Consider the following 14,342-nt stretch of genomic DNA (forward strand, 5'->3'; position numbering starts at 1 on the left):
TAATAATAAAGACAATTTAGTTTTATAGGGAACCTAATTTTTCAATATAATTTCTTCGAAACATGGCGCACTCTTTAATGTTTCTCCAGGTTCCAAGTTCCTTTTTTCCCCAAAGGGTTTCTTTGAAGTTTTTAAAATAGTCATTCGTGGTGTGTAATGCGTTTGCGTTTATGTGTGTATACGCGTGTGTATCGATAATTTTAGTTGTTGTTCGAATTATTTTTTTTTTCATTTTTTTTTATTTTAATCAACTGTACATTTTTATATTTTGACCATTATGAGTTAAATCACACTAAACACTAAAGATGATTCAATGCTAGAGTCGAAACGTTTGTGAATGGGACTAATTCAGAAAGGTATCTAAGAATTTTTCTACAAAGACTTTGCGAGGCTTCGATAACTCCTTTATATGTACATTTAAATTTTAATTTCTCTGAGTTTTTGATTTTTATTTAACAATTTTGCATACTTATATAAATTTCAATATGAAATTGTTAAGATTAATATCTATTGCGTTAGTAAAACAAATTATGTGAGGGTAAATTATGTACACATTTTAATGGTAATATAAAATATTTAAAAATGCTTTATTCACATGTGAAGACAGCACAATGATTTTAATGCCTTGCATACAAAATGTCTTCATTTAAGTAACATTAACTTTATTCTTTAGCAAAAAAAATGTAAACGTAAATTTAATACTATATATTTAAAAAATAAACACTATTTTCTAAGTGCAAATGCTACAATTTCTTCATTAACTATACCGTAATCATAAATAATAAATTAATGTTTATTTTTTTACTGTACAGAATTAATGAGGGTAAAATAAGACATAGAAGCTTTTATTAGCTAAAATTAAAAATATTTTTTTTAATTATATAATTTATAAATAATTCCAAAATGTTATACAAACATATTACCGTGGCAAAACCTTCTATGGACGCATCAAATAATCCACCAATATTTAAAGTATGTTGAATGGCTCTTCTTTGCAACAAGAATAATACCATTCTCTGAATATGTAAAGGTGTTCTATACCACTGAATGTTGTACCTATGATATAAATAAATGATCAAATAAACATCAGCAATTTATTTGTAATAAAAATGATTTAATCAGATAATTCTAACATAGGTATATTAATTTATTTTACAACATCATTTTTTCATCTCTATTGTTGCATAATCAAAAAAGAACGTTCTCATTTTATTTCTTATAAGAATGTTTTTCTTACGCAGCAATGTTTACGTGATTATTGTGGTCGATTACACTCTGTCCGATATAGTTGGCTATAAACATGTGTAATATGCTTATAGATGCATATGTAAAATGCAGTATAAATTCGTGCACATTATTTTTAAATGATGTTATTTGAAAAAGCTAAGAAACAAATTTTATGAAAATTATTAATCTCTTGAGTAGCTACATTTTGCGACAATCAATTTGCGAGTAACACGGAAATTTTTGTCGTTTTTATAATTAGGTTTACAAGACATTTATACGAAATAAGATTATTGTTATAAAACGTTGACTATACGTATCAATATCTCCCATTTTTATATAGAAATATGAAGGTTGTCTTCAGACAGTGCATATTTGCAAAATAATCCTCATTAAGTTTGATAAAGAAAATTCAACTATTTATAAAAATAATATGCAAAGTTATTGTATTTTATGATGAAGTGTATTTGTTTATTTTTTACATTATTTTGTCTCATGACATCTACAATTATGTACAATGTTGCAATCACTATTTGTGTACACACATATAATATTTGAAATAACTTTTATACTTATTACACGAAATTACAAACTTACTTGAAACAAGTTGAGGCTGAAGCAAATTACAACACATCCCGTGAAACAAGATATCATTGCTTCAAACGTGGACAATATACGTTTGGACAATCTTTACAAAGAAGCAAAAAACATTATTAAATATATTATTTGAATATTGATGACACGAATACAAACTTTATAGCTGGCCGGTGAATGTGTACAGCACAAATTATGCCTTCAGTCATCAATCTCTTACTTTTTAGCATAGTATTTCGTAGATCCATTTTTACTGCATGCTCGATGCGATAACTATAAATGTTTATGTTTTTATTATAAACAGTACAATCTTTTTGCTTAAAAAAACTTCCGTACAAACTTTTTTTAACGTAATGTTATATGAAAGTAACAAAATTTGAATAACAGTTTTAATTATACTCATTTTTATGTCAACATTCGTACCAAGCAATTTTAAACATTCCAATGGTATGCTCAATATATGTAATGAGTATTGTGCCTATTGCTAACAGTACAGTTACCCCGATGTATAATACTGCGCAAGTGTGCAGTAGAATTAAATAAAAATATTTTTTCTGATCAATAAAGTATTCCATGACAAAGAAATAATGTGGTTCAGATATATTCATTATTGATAAATTAGTATCATTTACATTCAACCAGATTTGATTTGTACTAAGAACAAAGAGTCCACAAAATGCAGTTGCTAAAGAGTAGCAAAATAACTTGTTATACATTTTTATATATAGTTAAGTTCTTAGAAACTAAAATTATTTTACGTATATTATACGCATCATATAAATAGGTGATATTATGGCCGCTCATTTACATTAATTGTACAATAACTTTTTGATTAATCAGTATTTTATATTGAAAAGTTAGTGTTTACATTCATTACTGGGTTTTAATAGATTCTTGACTTAAAATTACGACATAATTGTTATTATGTATATTATTTTTAAAAATGTATATACAAAAATGTATATACAGGATGATTCTTAATGTTTGTACTTTTTATGATAGGAACATGCATTTGTAATTTTTAATATAATAATTTGTTAAAAATACATATCTGTCGTTAAAACATGCTTCTATGGTAAAAAATGGGTACAACCGTTAAGAATCTCTATATACATATTATATGTTACAAACCGATTTCTTTTTCTTACATCTGTTTAGCTAATATGTTGTATTGAAAGTATAATTATAATATATGAAAAAATACATTTTACCTTACCCGTAAGTGCAATCGTATAGCGTTTGCCAATGCTACTATATTCGTATACAATAGCAATTTCGTTTTTATCCTTTAACTTATTATGTACATGTTCAAGCTGTATTAGTAAATTCTTTACCTGCCATTTTATTAATTTTTTATACTATCTTTTGTACATACCAAAAAACAATTTTTACTATAACAATTTATTTGCCCGATCTTATTCGACGAATACTGTACCTCATGTAACAAGCTGATGTTATTCATCGTCACTACAATGTAAAAATAACGTCTTTGACAGTGGTAAAATGACAACAAATATCATCAGCTTGCTACCTAAAATAAGACATTAACTTACAACTTCAATATTAAGATAGTATGAATGATATGGAATTAAAAACATTGTACACAAAGATACGGCACCTTGATAACGAGTTCAGAAGTACATTTTAATGTTATCAATGGTGTTATCTGTAAATATATAAATTTATTCAATATTTCAAGTATGATGAATAATGATGCAATATATATATGCTATAAAAATTAAAATGCGTAATGAATACTTTTGGAAAAGTGATAATTTATTTCATAATAATATATATCGTTATACTTTAGCTTTACCTGAAATACAATACCCGTTGATAAAATAACACGAAAAATATTGCAGTGAAATCGAGTTAATTTAGATTGTTCATAAGGCCAAAACCCGAGAGCAAGCAGTAGGATTTTATTGAGATTACAATATTGAGAAATACGTGTCATCTCTCTACGAGCACCAAAATATTACTATGAGATTCAAAGACATGGACAAATTCTCTTGTTCCGTCTTTCTTTTACTGTTCGATTAAATATACTGATCTTTCTTCTAAAGAAAAAAAATGTTAAACGTAAATTTCATCATTTATAACCATTTACACCAAATTGTGTAATAATTTGCCATGAGAACCAAACGCGTTCATTTCACCAACTTCTCATCAAATATTTATGCGATCAATTTCTCTCTAGAGATACTGCGACAATTATATTATTACCATGAAATTGCACTATTCGAACAGAAGTCGCGCAAGCACATTTCCACCTTCTTTGCATCTACATCGGCATTCTAATACTAGCATTCATAAAGTACAGTTTTCAATAAAATATATCTTATTGTTAGCTATAACCATTTGACTCCTGATAAGTTGTATAACTTTGTAATAATTATGCCAAATAAATACGTGACAATAATTTTAAAATTTAATTTTAAGTTAGTTATCAATGCTTTATAGCAAAGTTAGATTGTGATGTGTTATTTATGTGTTGATACTGTAATAATACTATTTAATAAATCTTAATAGGATAGAAAATTGTAATACAAATTGAAATAATAAATACGGCGTTACCAATTGGAAGCAGTTATTAGCGCTAAATAATTTTTCTAGATGAATTTATAAACATTTACAAGATTCTCCCAGCTGCACGCAGTATCATAGGACTTGAAACACAGCTTTAAAGAAGAATCCGAAGTTAATATTGATAAGCAATTTAATTTTGTGATATTACATTCGGATTCTTTTTTAAAGCTGTGTTTTAAATCCGATAGTATTGCGGCGCGTAGTTGAAGGAAACTTGTAAATGTTTATAAATTAATCTCGAAAAAATTATTGATCACTAAGACCTGCTTGATCGGTAGTGCCATATTCATTACTTTAATTTGTAATACTATTTAACAATTATAGTGTTACTTTCTTTATTTTTATTTAAACGTAGAACGATTGACACGCTGTTAATTTTAATAAAATTGTAACACTATAAGTTTTTAGAATTTAGTTTTATGTATTTATCTGCAAGCATGATCATGGACATTGACCTTTATTGAAATGTACATTTCTATATTTTAACCATTATGAGTTAAATTACATTAAATACTAAAAATTATTTAATCCCAGCATCGAAACATTTGTGAATGTCACTAGTTAAGAAATGTACGTAAGAATTTTCATGCAACGGCTTCCATATAACTCCTATATAAGTTTGAATTTTTATTTTTGTTTTTGTTTGATTTTCATTTTCTAAATTTCTATAAATTTCAATATGAAATAATTAAAAATAATATTTATTGCGTTAATAAAACAAATTGTGTGAGAATAAATTTTATTTTATAACAATATGAAATATTTAAACTAATGCTGTTTACATTTAAACTAAAGGTAGAAGAATGCTTTCAATGTATTATAATACAAATAGTTTAATAGACTCGATACCTTGATATTGATTTAAGTAACTTTAATCATATATTTAGCAGAGAAGTAGACATGTCAACAATCAGTATCTAATATACATTCAAAAAATATATTTATTTTCTAAGCTTGAATACTATAATTTCTTTATTAATTTTATCTTAATGATAATGATAAATTAATTTTGATGGTTTTACTGTATAGAATTCATGAGAGTAAAATAAGACACCGAAGCTTTTATTAGCTAAAATTATAAACATTTTCTTTAATTATTTAATCTATGAATAACATTGTAAAATATTATATAAACAAATATTACCGTGGCAAAACCTTCTATGGACGCATCAAATAATCCACCAATATTTAAAGAATAATGAAGGGTTCCTCTTTGCAACAAGAATAATACCATTCTCTGAATATGTAAAGGAGTTCTATACCACTGAACGTTGTACCTACGATACAAATAAACAATCAGATAACCATCAGTAACTTATTTGTGATAAAAATGATTTAATCAGATAATTCTAATATATATTAATTTATTTTACAACATTATTTTTTCATCTATATTGTTGCAATTACCAAAAAAAGAACGTTTTTATTTTATTTTTTATAAGAATGTTTTCCTTACGCAGCAATGTATACGTGATTATTGTGGTCGATTACACTCTGTCCGATATAGTTGGCTATAAACATGTATACTATGCTTACTAATGCATACGTAAAATGCAGCATAAATTCGTACATATTATTTTTAAATGATGTTATTTGAAAAAGCTGAAAAAGAAATTTCAAGAAAATTATTAATCTCTTGAGTAGCTACATTTTGCGACGATTAATTCGCGAGTTACACGAAAATTTTTGTCGTTTTTATAATTAAGATTACAAGACATTTATACGGAATAGGATTATTATTATAAAACGTTGATTACACGTATTAACATCTCCCATTTTTATACAAACATATGAAAATTGTCCCCAGACTGTGCATATTTGCAAAATAATCTTCATTATGTTTGATAAAGAAAATTCAACAATTTACAAAAATAATGTGTCTGCAAAGTTATTGATGAAGTGTATTTGTTTATTTTTTATATTATCTTGTCTCATGATATCTAAAATTATGTATATTGTTTCAATCACTATTTGTATATACATACATAGTATTCAAAATAACTTTCATATTTACACGAAATTACAAACTTACTTGAAACAAGTTGAGGCTGAAGCAAATTACAACACATCCCGTGAAACAAGATATCATTGCTTCAAACGTGGACAATATACGTTTGGACAATCTTTACAAAGAAGCAAAAAACATTATTAAATATATTATTTGAATATTGATGACACGAATACAAACTTTATAGCTTGCCGGTGAATGTGTACAGCACAAATTATGCCTTCGGTCATCAAACTCTTACATTTTTGCACAGTATGTCGTAGAATGTCCAGGTTAACTGAATGCTCGATGCGGTAACTATAAATGTTTAGATTTTAATTGTAAATTGTACAATCTTTCTATTTAAAAAAAACTTTCATACAAACTCTTTTTTGAGGTAATATTATATGAAGGTTTACAACAAAATTTGTATAACAAATTTTTTTTTTATTTATACTCATTCTTATGTCCACATTCGTACCTAGCAATTCTAAACATTCCGCATGTATGCTCAATATATGTAATAAGTAGTGTGCCTATTGCTAACATTACAGTTCCCCCGATGTATAATACTGCGCAAGTGTGCAGTAGAATTAAATAAAAATATTTTTTCTGATCAATAAAGTATTCCATGACAAAGGAATAATGAGGTTCAGATATATTCATTATTGATAAATTAGTATTAACTGCATTTAACCAGATTTGAGTTATAGTAAGAATAAATAGTCCGCAAATACCAAATGCTAGAGAGTAGTAAAATGATTTGTTACTTAAGTTCTTAATATCTAAAATTGTTTTACGTATACGCATTATATAAATAGGTGATATTATGATAACTCATTTACACTAATTGTACAACAACTTTTTGAATAATCAGTATTTTAAATTGAAAAGTTAATGATTATATTCATTACTGTTTTTTTCATAAATTTTAGACTTAAAGTTATTACATATTTGCTGTATTGTATGTTATTTTTAAAAAAATATTTACAAAAATGTGAATATATACATATTATATGTTACAAACTGATTTTTTTTTTGTCATTGGTTAACTAATATATTGTATTAAAAGTATATTTACAACATATTTAAAAATCTATAAATGTTATCTTACCCGTAAGTGCAATTGTGTAGCGTTTGCCAATGCAACTATATTCGTATACAATAGCAATTTCGTTTTTATCCTTTAACTTATTATGTACATGTTCAAGCTGTGTTAGTAAATTTTTTACCTGCCATTTTATTAACTTTCTATACTATCTTTTATACATACCAAGAAGCAATTTTTACTATAACAATTTATTTGCCCGATTTTATTGGACGCATACTGTACCTCATGTAACAAGCTGATGTTATTTATTGTCACTACAACGTAAAAATAACGTCTTTGACGAAATTTTGATGTCAAAATGACGTCAAATATCATTAGCTTGCTACCCAAGATAAGCATTAACTTACAACTTCAATATTAAGATAGTATGAATGATATTGAATTACAAACATTGCACAGAAAGATACGGAAGACAGCACTTTGATAACGAGTTCTGAAGTACATTTTAACGTTATCAACGGTGTCACCTGTAAAAATATAATATTAATTAATTTTACAAATATGATAAATAATGAGACAATATACATTTGCTATAAAAATTAAAATGCGTAGTAAATTCTTTTGGAAAATAGATATGTGATAATTTGTTTTATAATAATATAAAGTGTTGTACTTTAGATTTACCTGAAATATAATACCTGTTAACAAAATAACACGAAAAATAATGCAGTGAAATCGAGTTAATTTAGATTGTTTATAAGGCCATAATCCAATAGCAAGCAGTAGGATTTTATTAAGATTACAGTATTGAGAAATACGTGTCATCTTTCTGCGAGCACCAAAATTTTACTGTGAGATTCGAAGACATGGACAAATTCTCTTATTCCGTCTTTCTTTTACTGTTCGATTAAATATACTGATCTTTCTTCTAAAGAAAAAAAATGTTAATCGTAAATTTCATCATTTATAACCATTTACACCAAATTGTGTAATAATTTGCCATGAGAACCAAACGCGTTCATTTCAACCAACTTCTCATCAAATATTTATGCGATCAATTTCTCTCTAGAGATACTGCGACAATTGTATTATTACCATGAAATTGCACTGTTCGAACAGAAGTCGCGCAGGCGCATTTCCATCTTCTTTGCATCTACATTGGCATTCTAATACAAGCATTCATAAAGTACAGTTTGTCTTCAACAAAGTATAGCTTATTGTTAGCTTTAAACATTTTTACTCCTGATAAGTTGTATAACTTAAAAATTATTGTGCCAAATCAATACATGACACTTTCCAATTTTAAGTTAGTTATCAATACCTTTTAGCAAAGTTAGATTGTGATGTGTTATCTATGTGTTGATACTGTAATAATACTATTTAACAAATTCTAATAGGATAGAAAATTGTAATACAAATAATGAATACGGCGTTACCGATCGAAAGCAGTTGTTAGTGCTGAATAATTTTTCTAGATGAATTTATAAACATTTACAAGATTCTTCCAGCTACACGCCGCAGTATTGTCGGACTTGAAACACAGCTTTAAAGAAAAATCTGAATATAATATTGATTAAACATTTAATTCCGTGATATTACATTCGGATTCTTCTTTAAAACTATGTTTTAAATCCGACAATATTGCGGCGCGTAGTTGATGGAATCTTGTAAATGTTTATAAATTTATCTAGAAAAAATTATTAATCACTAAGACTCGCTTTCGATCGGTAGTGTCGTATTCATTATTTCAATTTGTAATACTATTTAACAATCACAGTGTTATTTTATTTTATTTCTTTTCTAATTTTTATTTAAACGTAGAACAATTGACACGCTGTTAATTTTAATAAAATTGTAACACTATAAGTTTTTAGAATTCAGTTGTATGTATCTATCTGCAAGCGTGATCATGGACATTGACTTTTATTGAAATGTACATCTGTATATTTTAACCATTATGATTTAAATTACATTAAATATTAAAAAATGATTTAACCCCAGCATCGAAACATTTGTGAATGTGACTAGTTAAGAAATGTATGTAAGAATTTTTATGCAACGACTTCCATATAACTCCTATATAAGTTTCTATTTTTATTTCTGTTTTTGTTTGATTTTCTTTTTCTAAATTTACATATTTCTATAAATTTTAATTATTAAACAATTAAAAGTAATATTTATTGCGTTAATAAAACAAATTGTGTGAGAACAAATTTCACTTTTATAATAATATGAAATATTAAAAATAACGCTGTTTACATTTAAACTAAAGGTAGAAGAATGATTTCAATGTATTATAATACAAACAGATTAATAGACTCGGTACCTTGATATTGATTTAAGTAACTTTAATCATATATTTAGCAGAGAAGTAGACTGGTCAACAATCAGTATCTAATGTACATTCAAAAAATATATTTATTTTCTAAGCTTGAATACTACAATTTTTTCATTAATTTGTCTTAATGACACTGATAAATTAATTTTAATGTTGTCACCGTACAGAATTCATGAGAGTAAAATAAGACACCGAAGCTTTTATTAGCTAAAATTATAAACATTCTTTTTAATTATTTAATCCATGAATAAAATATTATAAAATATCATATAAACATTACCGTGGCAAAACCTTCTATGGACGCATCAAATAATCCACCAATATTTAAAGAATAATGTAGGGTTCCTCTTTGCAACAAGAATAATATCATTCTCTGAATATGTAAAGGAGTTCCATACCACTGAACGTTATACCTACGAAAATAAACAGATAACGATGAGTAATTTAATTGTGATAAAAATGATTTATTCAGATAATTTTAATATACATTAATTTATTTTACAACATCATTTTTACATCAATATTGTTGTAATAACCATAGAAATACTGTTTTTTTTCTGTTTATTTCTTATAAGAATATTTTTCTTACGCAGTAAAGTATACGTGATTATTGTGGTCGATTACATTCTGTCCAACATAGTTGGCTATAAACATGTATAATATGCTTACAGATGCATAAAATACAGCAAGATGCGTGGAATGCAGTACAAATTCGTTCAAATTATGTTTAAATGATGTTATTTGAAAAAGCTAAGAAACAAATTTTATGAGAATTATTAATCTTTTGAGTAACTATCTTTTGTGACGATTAATTTACGAGTAACACAGGAATTTTTGTTGTTTTTGTAATTAAAATTATGAGACATTTGTACGAAATCAAATTATTGTTATAAAACGTTGACTACACGTATTATGTTTCATTTTTATATAAATATATAAATGTTGTTTCCAGACTATGTGTATTTGCAAAATAATCCTCATTAAAGTTTGATAAAGAAAATTCAACAATTTATACAAATAATATGTATCTGCAAAGTTATTGTGATGGAGTGTTTATTTCTTACATTACCTTTCTTCATGATATCTACAATTATGAATAATATTGCAATCACTATTTGTTTATTACTTGTTAACTTATGTCGAAAATTCTTAACTATGATATTAATTTGTCGATTTTTGGTATCTCTATAGAGTTGCTATAATACGTAGTTTTAAAATAATTTTTACACTTATTACACAAAATCAGAAACTTACTTGAAACAAGTTGAGGCTAAAGCAAATTACTACACATCCCGTGAAACAAGATATCATTGCTTCAAACGTGGACAATATACGTTTAGACAATCTTTACAAAGAAGCAAAAAACATCATTAAATATATTATTTAAATATTGATGACGCAAATACAAACTTTAAAGCTTGCCGGTGAATGTGCACAGCACAAATTATGCCTTCGGTCATCAAACTCTTACATTTTTGCACAGTATGTCGTAGAATGTCCAGGTTAACTGAATGCTCGATGCGGTAACTATAAATGTTTAGTTTTTAATTGTAAACAGTACAATCTTTCTATTTAAAAAAAACTTTCATACAAACTCTTTTTAAGGTAATATTATATGAAGGTTTACAACAAAATTTGTATAACAGATTTAATTATACTCATTCTTATGTCCACATTCGTACCTAGCAATTCTAAACATTCCGCAGGTATGCTCAATATATGTAATAAGTAGTGTGCCTATTGCTAACATTACAGTTGCCCCGATGTATAATACTGCGCAAGTGTGCAGTAGAATTAAATAAAAATATTTTTTTTGATCAATAAAGTATTCCATAACAAAGAAATAACGTGGTTCAGATATATTCATTATTGTTAAATTAGTATTAATTGCATTTAACCAGATTTGAGTTATAGTAAGAATAAATAGTCCGCAAATACCAAATGCTAGAGAGTAGTAAAATGATATGTTACTTAAGTTCTTAATATCTAAAATTGTTTTACGTATACGCATTATATGAATAGGTGATATTATGATCGCTCATTTACACTAATTGTACAACTTTTTGAATAATCAATATTTTAAATTGAAAAGTTAATGATTATATTCATTACTGTTTTTTTCATAAATTTTAGACTTAAAGTTATTACATATTTGCTGTATTGTATGTTATTTTTAAAAAAATATTTACAAAAATGTGAATATATACATATTATATGTTACAAACTGATTTTTTTTTCTTGTCATTGGTTAACTAATATATTGTATTAAAAGTATATTTACAACATATTTAAAAATCTATAAATGTTATCTTACCCGTAAGTGCAATTGTGTAGCGTTTGCCAATGCAACTATATTCGTATACAATAGCAATTTCGTTTTTATCCTTTAACTTATTATGTACATGTTCAAGCTGTGTTAGTAAATTTTTTACCTGCCATTTTATTAACTTTCTATACTATCTTTTATACATACCAAGAAGCAATTTTTACTATAACAATTTATTTGCCCGATTTTATTCGACGAATACTGTACTTTATGTAACAAGCTGATGTTATTCATCGTCACTACAACGTAAAAATAACGTCTTTAATGACATTTTAATGTCAAAATGACGACGTCATCAGCTTGCTACCCAAGATAAACATTAACTTACAACTTCAATATTAAGATAGTATGAATGATATTGAATTACAAACATTGTACAGAAAGATACCGAAGACAGCACTTTGATAACGAGTTCTGAAGTACATTTTAACGTTATCAACGGTGTCACCTGTAAATATATAATATTAATTAATTTTACAAATATGATAAATAATGAGCCAATATACATTTGCTATAAAAATTAAAATGCGTAGTAAATTCTTTTGGAAAATAGATATGTGATAATTTGTTTTATAATAATATAAAGTGTTGTACTTTAGATTTACCTGAAATATAATACCTGTTAACAAAATAACACGAAAAAGAATGCAGTGAAATCGAGTTAATTTAGATTGTTTATAAGGCCATAATCCAATAGCAAGCAGTAGGATTTTATTGAGATTACAGTATTGAGAAATACGTGTCATCTTTCTGCGAGCACCAAAATTTTACTGTGAGATTCGAAGACATGGACAAATTCTCTTGTTCCGTCTTTCTTTTACTGTTCGATTAAATATACTGATCTTTCTTCTAAAGAAAAAAAATGTTAATCGTAAATTTCATCATTTATAACCATTTACACCAAATTGTGTAATAATTTGCCATGAGAACCAAACGCGTTCATTTCAACCAACTTCTCATCAAATATTTATGCGATCAATTTCTCTCTAGAGATACTGCGACAATTGTATTATTACCATGAAATTGCACTGTTCGAACAGAAGTCGCGCAGGCGTATTTCCATCTTCTTTGCATCTACATTGGCATTCTAATACTAGCATTCATAAAGTACAGTTTGCCTTCAACAAAGTATATGTTATTGTTAGCTTTAAACTATTTGACTCCTGATAAGTTGTATAACTTAGAAATAATTATGCCAAATTAATACGTGACACTTTCCAATTTTAAGTTAGTTATCAATACTTCTTAGCAAAGTTAGATTGTGATGTGTTATCTATGTAATGATACTGTAATAATACTTTTTAATAAATCTTAATAGGATAGAAAATTGTAATACAATTGCAATAATGAATACGGCGTTACCGATTGGAAGCAGTTGTTAGCACTGAATAATTTTTCTGGATGAATTTATAAACATTTTCAAGATTTTGCTAGCTGCACGCCGCTGTATTGTCGGACTTGAAACACAGTTTTAAGAAGAATCCGAATGTAATATTGATTAGTAATTTAATTTCGCGATATTACATTTGGATTCTTCTTTAAAGCTGTGTTTTAAATCCGACAATATTGCAGCGGGTAGTTGAAGAAATCTTGTAAATCTTTATAAATTTATCTAGAAAAAATTATTGTTTACTAAGACCTGCTTTCGACCGGTAGTGCCATATTCATTATTTTATTTTGTAATACCATTTAACAATCACAGTGTTATTTTAATTTCATTTCTATTTAATTTTTATTTAAACGTAGAACAATTAATACGCTATTAATTTTAATAAAATTATAACACTATGAATTTTTAGAATTCAGTTTCATGTATTTATCTGCAAGCATGATCATGAACATTGACTTTTAATGAAATGTACATTTCTATATTTTAACCATCATGAGTTATGTTACATTAAATACTAAAAATGATTTAATCCTATCATCGAAACATTTGTGAATGTGACTAGTTATGAAATGTATGTCAGAATTTTCATGCAACGACTTCCATATAACTCTTATATAAGTTTCTATTTTTATTTCTGTTTTTGTTTGATTTTCTTTTTCTAAATTTACATATTTTTATAAATTTTAATATGAAATAATTAAAAGTAATATTTATTGCGCTAATAAAACAAATTGTGTGCGAACAAATTTTGTTTTTTAATAATATGAAATATTTAAAATAGCGCTGTTTAAACTAAAGGTAAAAGAATGATTTCAATGTATTATAATACAAACAGATAAATAG

At 26.3% G+C, this 14,342-nt stretch overlaps 4 protein-coding genes across 8 annotated transcripts in view; 1 reads left to right on the forward strand and 3 right to left on the reverse strand.

Moving 5' to 3' along the window:
• LOC105202583 (non-structural maintenance of chromosomes element 3 homolog) overlaps positions 1–14,342 on the forward strand; it is a 314,468-nt gene that overhangs the window by 166,502 nt on the left and 133,624 nt on the right. The gene's annotated exons all lie outside the window — the stretch shown is intronic.
• Positions 553–4,841, reverse strand: LOC113004039. Of its 3 annotated transcripts, none has more exons than XM_039455642.1 (5): positions 3,635–4,841; positions 1,978–3,484; positions 1,822–1,912; positions 1,238–1,383; positions 553–1,056 (listed from the first exon to the last, which is right to left on the reverse strand). In XM_039455642.1, the coding sequence occupies exons 2-5, from the start codon at positions 2,064–2,066 to the stop codon at positions 849–851; spliced, it is 534 nt and encodes a 177-aa protein (XP_039311576.1). In that variant the 5' UTR covers positions 2,067–3,484; positions 3,635–4,841; the 3' UTR covers positions 553–848. The 3 variants fall into 3 exon arrangements, 2 of the variants coding, with proteins under 2 accessions (XP_039311576.1, XP_025991804.2); XM_026136019.2 differs by lacking the exon at positions 3,635–4,841 and having other exon boundaries at positions 553–852; positions 924–1,056; positions 1,978–3,550; XR_005575945.1 differs by lacking the exons at positions 1,978–3,484; positions 3,635–4,841 and having other exon boundaries at positions 553–1,640; positions 1,822–1,959.
• On the reverse strand, positions 5,130–8,695 carry LOC113004040. Of its 2 annotated transcripts, XM_039455582.1 has the most exons (10): positions 8,541–8,695; positions 8,130–8,373; positions 7,853–7,972; positions 7,509–7,626; positions 6,876–7,137; positions 6,596–6,712; positions 6,440–6,530; positions 5,864–6,009; positions 5,552–5,684; positions 5,130–5,476 (listed from the first exon to the last, which is right to left on the reverse strand). In XM_039455582.1, exons 2-10 carry the CDS (start codon positions 8,268–8,270, stop codon positions 5,426–5,428), a joined length of 1,179 nt encoding a protein of 392 aa, XP_039311516.1. In that variant the 5' UTR covers positions 8,271–8,373; positions 8,541–8,695; the 3' UTR covers positions 5,130–5,425. The 2 variants fall into 2 exon arrangements, with proteins under 2 accessions (XP_039311516.1, XP_039311515.1); XM_039455581.1 differs by lacking the exon at positions 8,541–8,695 and having other exon boundaries at positions 8,130–8,495.
• On the reverse strand, positions 9,841–13,080 carry LOC105203400. The gene is made up of 9 exons (XM_039455574.1): positions 12,715–13,080; positions 12,438–12,557; positions 12,098–12,215; positions 11,466–11,727; positions 11,194–11,310; positions 11,038–11,128; positions 10,373–10,533; positions 10,064–10,196; positions 9,841–9,990 (listed from the first exon to the last, which is right to left on the reverse strand). The coding sequence occupies exons 1-9, from the start codon at positions 12,853–12,855 to the stop codon at positions 9,940–9,942; spliced, it is 1,194 nt and encodes a 397-aa protein (XP_039311508.1). The 5' UTR covers positions 12,856–13,080; the 3' UTR covers positions 9,841–9,939.

Source organism: Solenopsis invicta, chromosome 12 (assembly GCF_016802725.1).
Source record: "Solenopsis invicta isolate M01_SB chromosome 12, UNIL_Sinv_3.0, whole genome shotgun sequence".
Classification (NCBI taxonomy): Eukaryota; Metazoa; Arthropoda; class Insecta; order Hymenoptera; family Formicidae; genus Solenopsis; species Solenopsis invicta.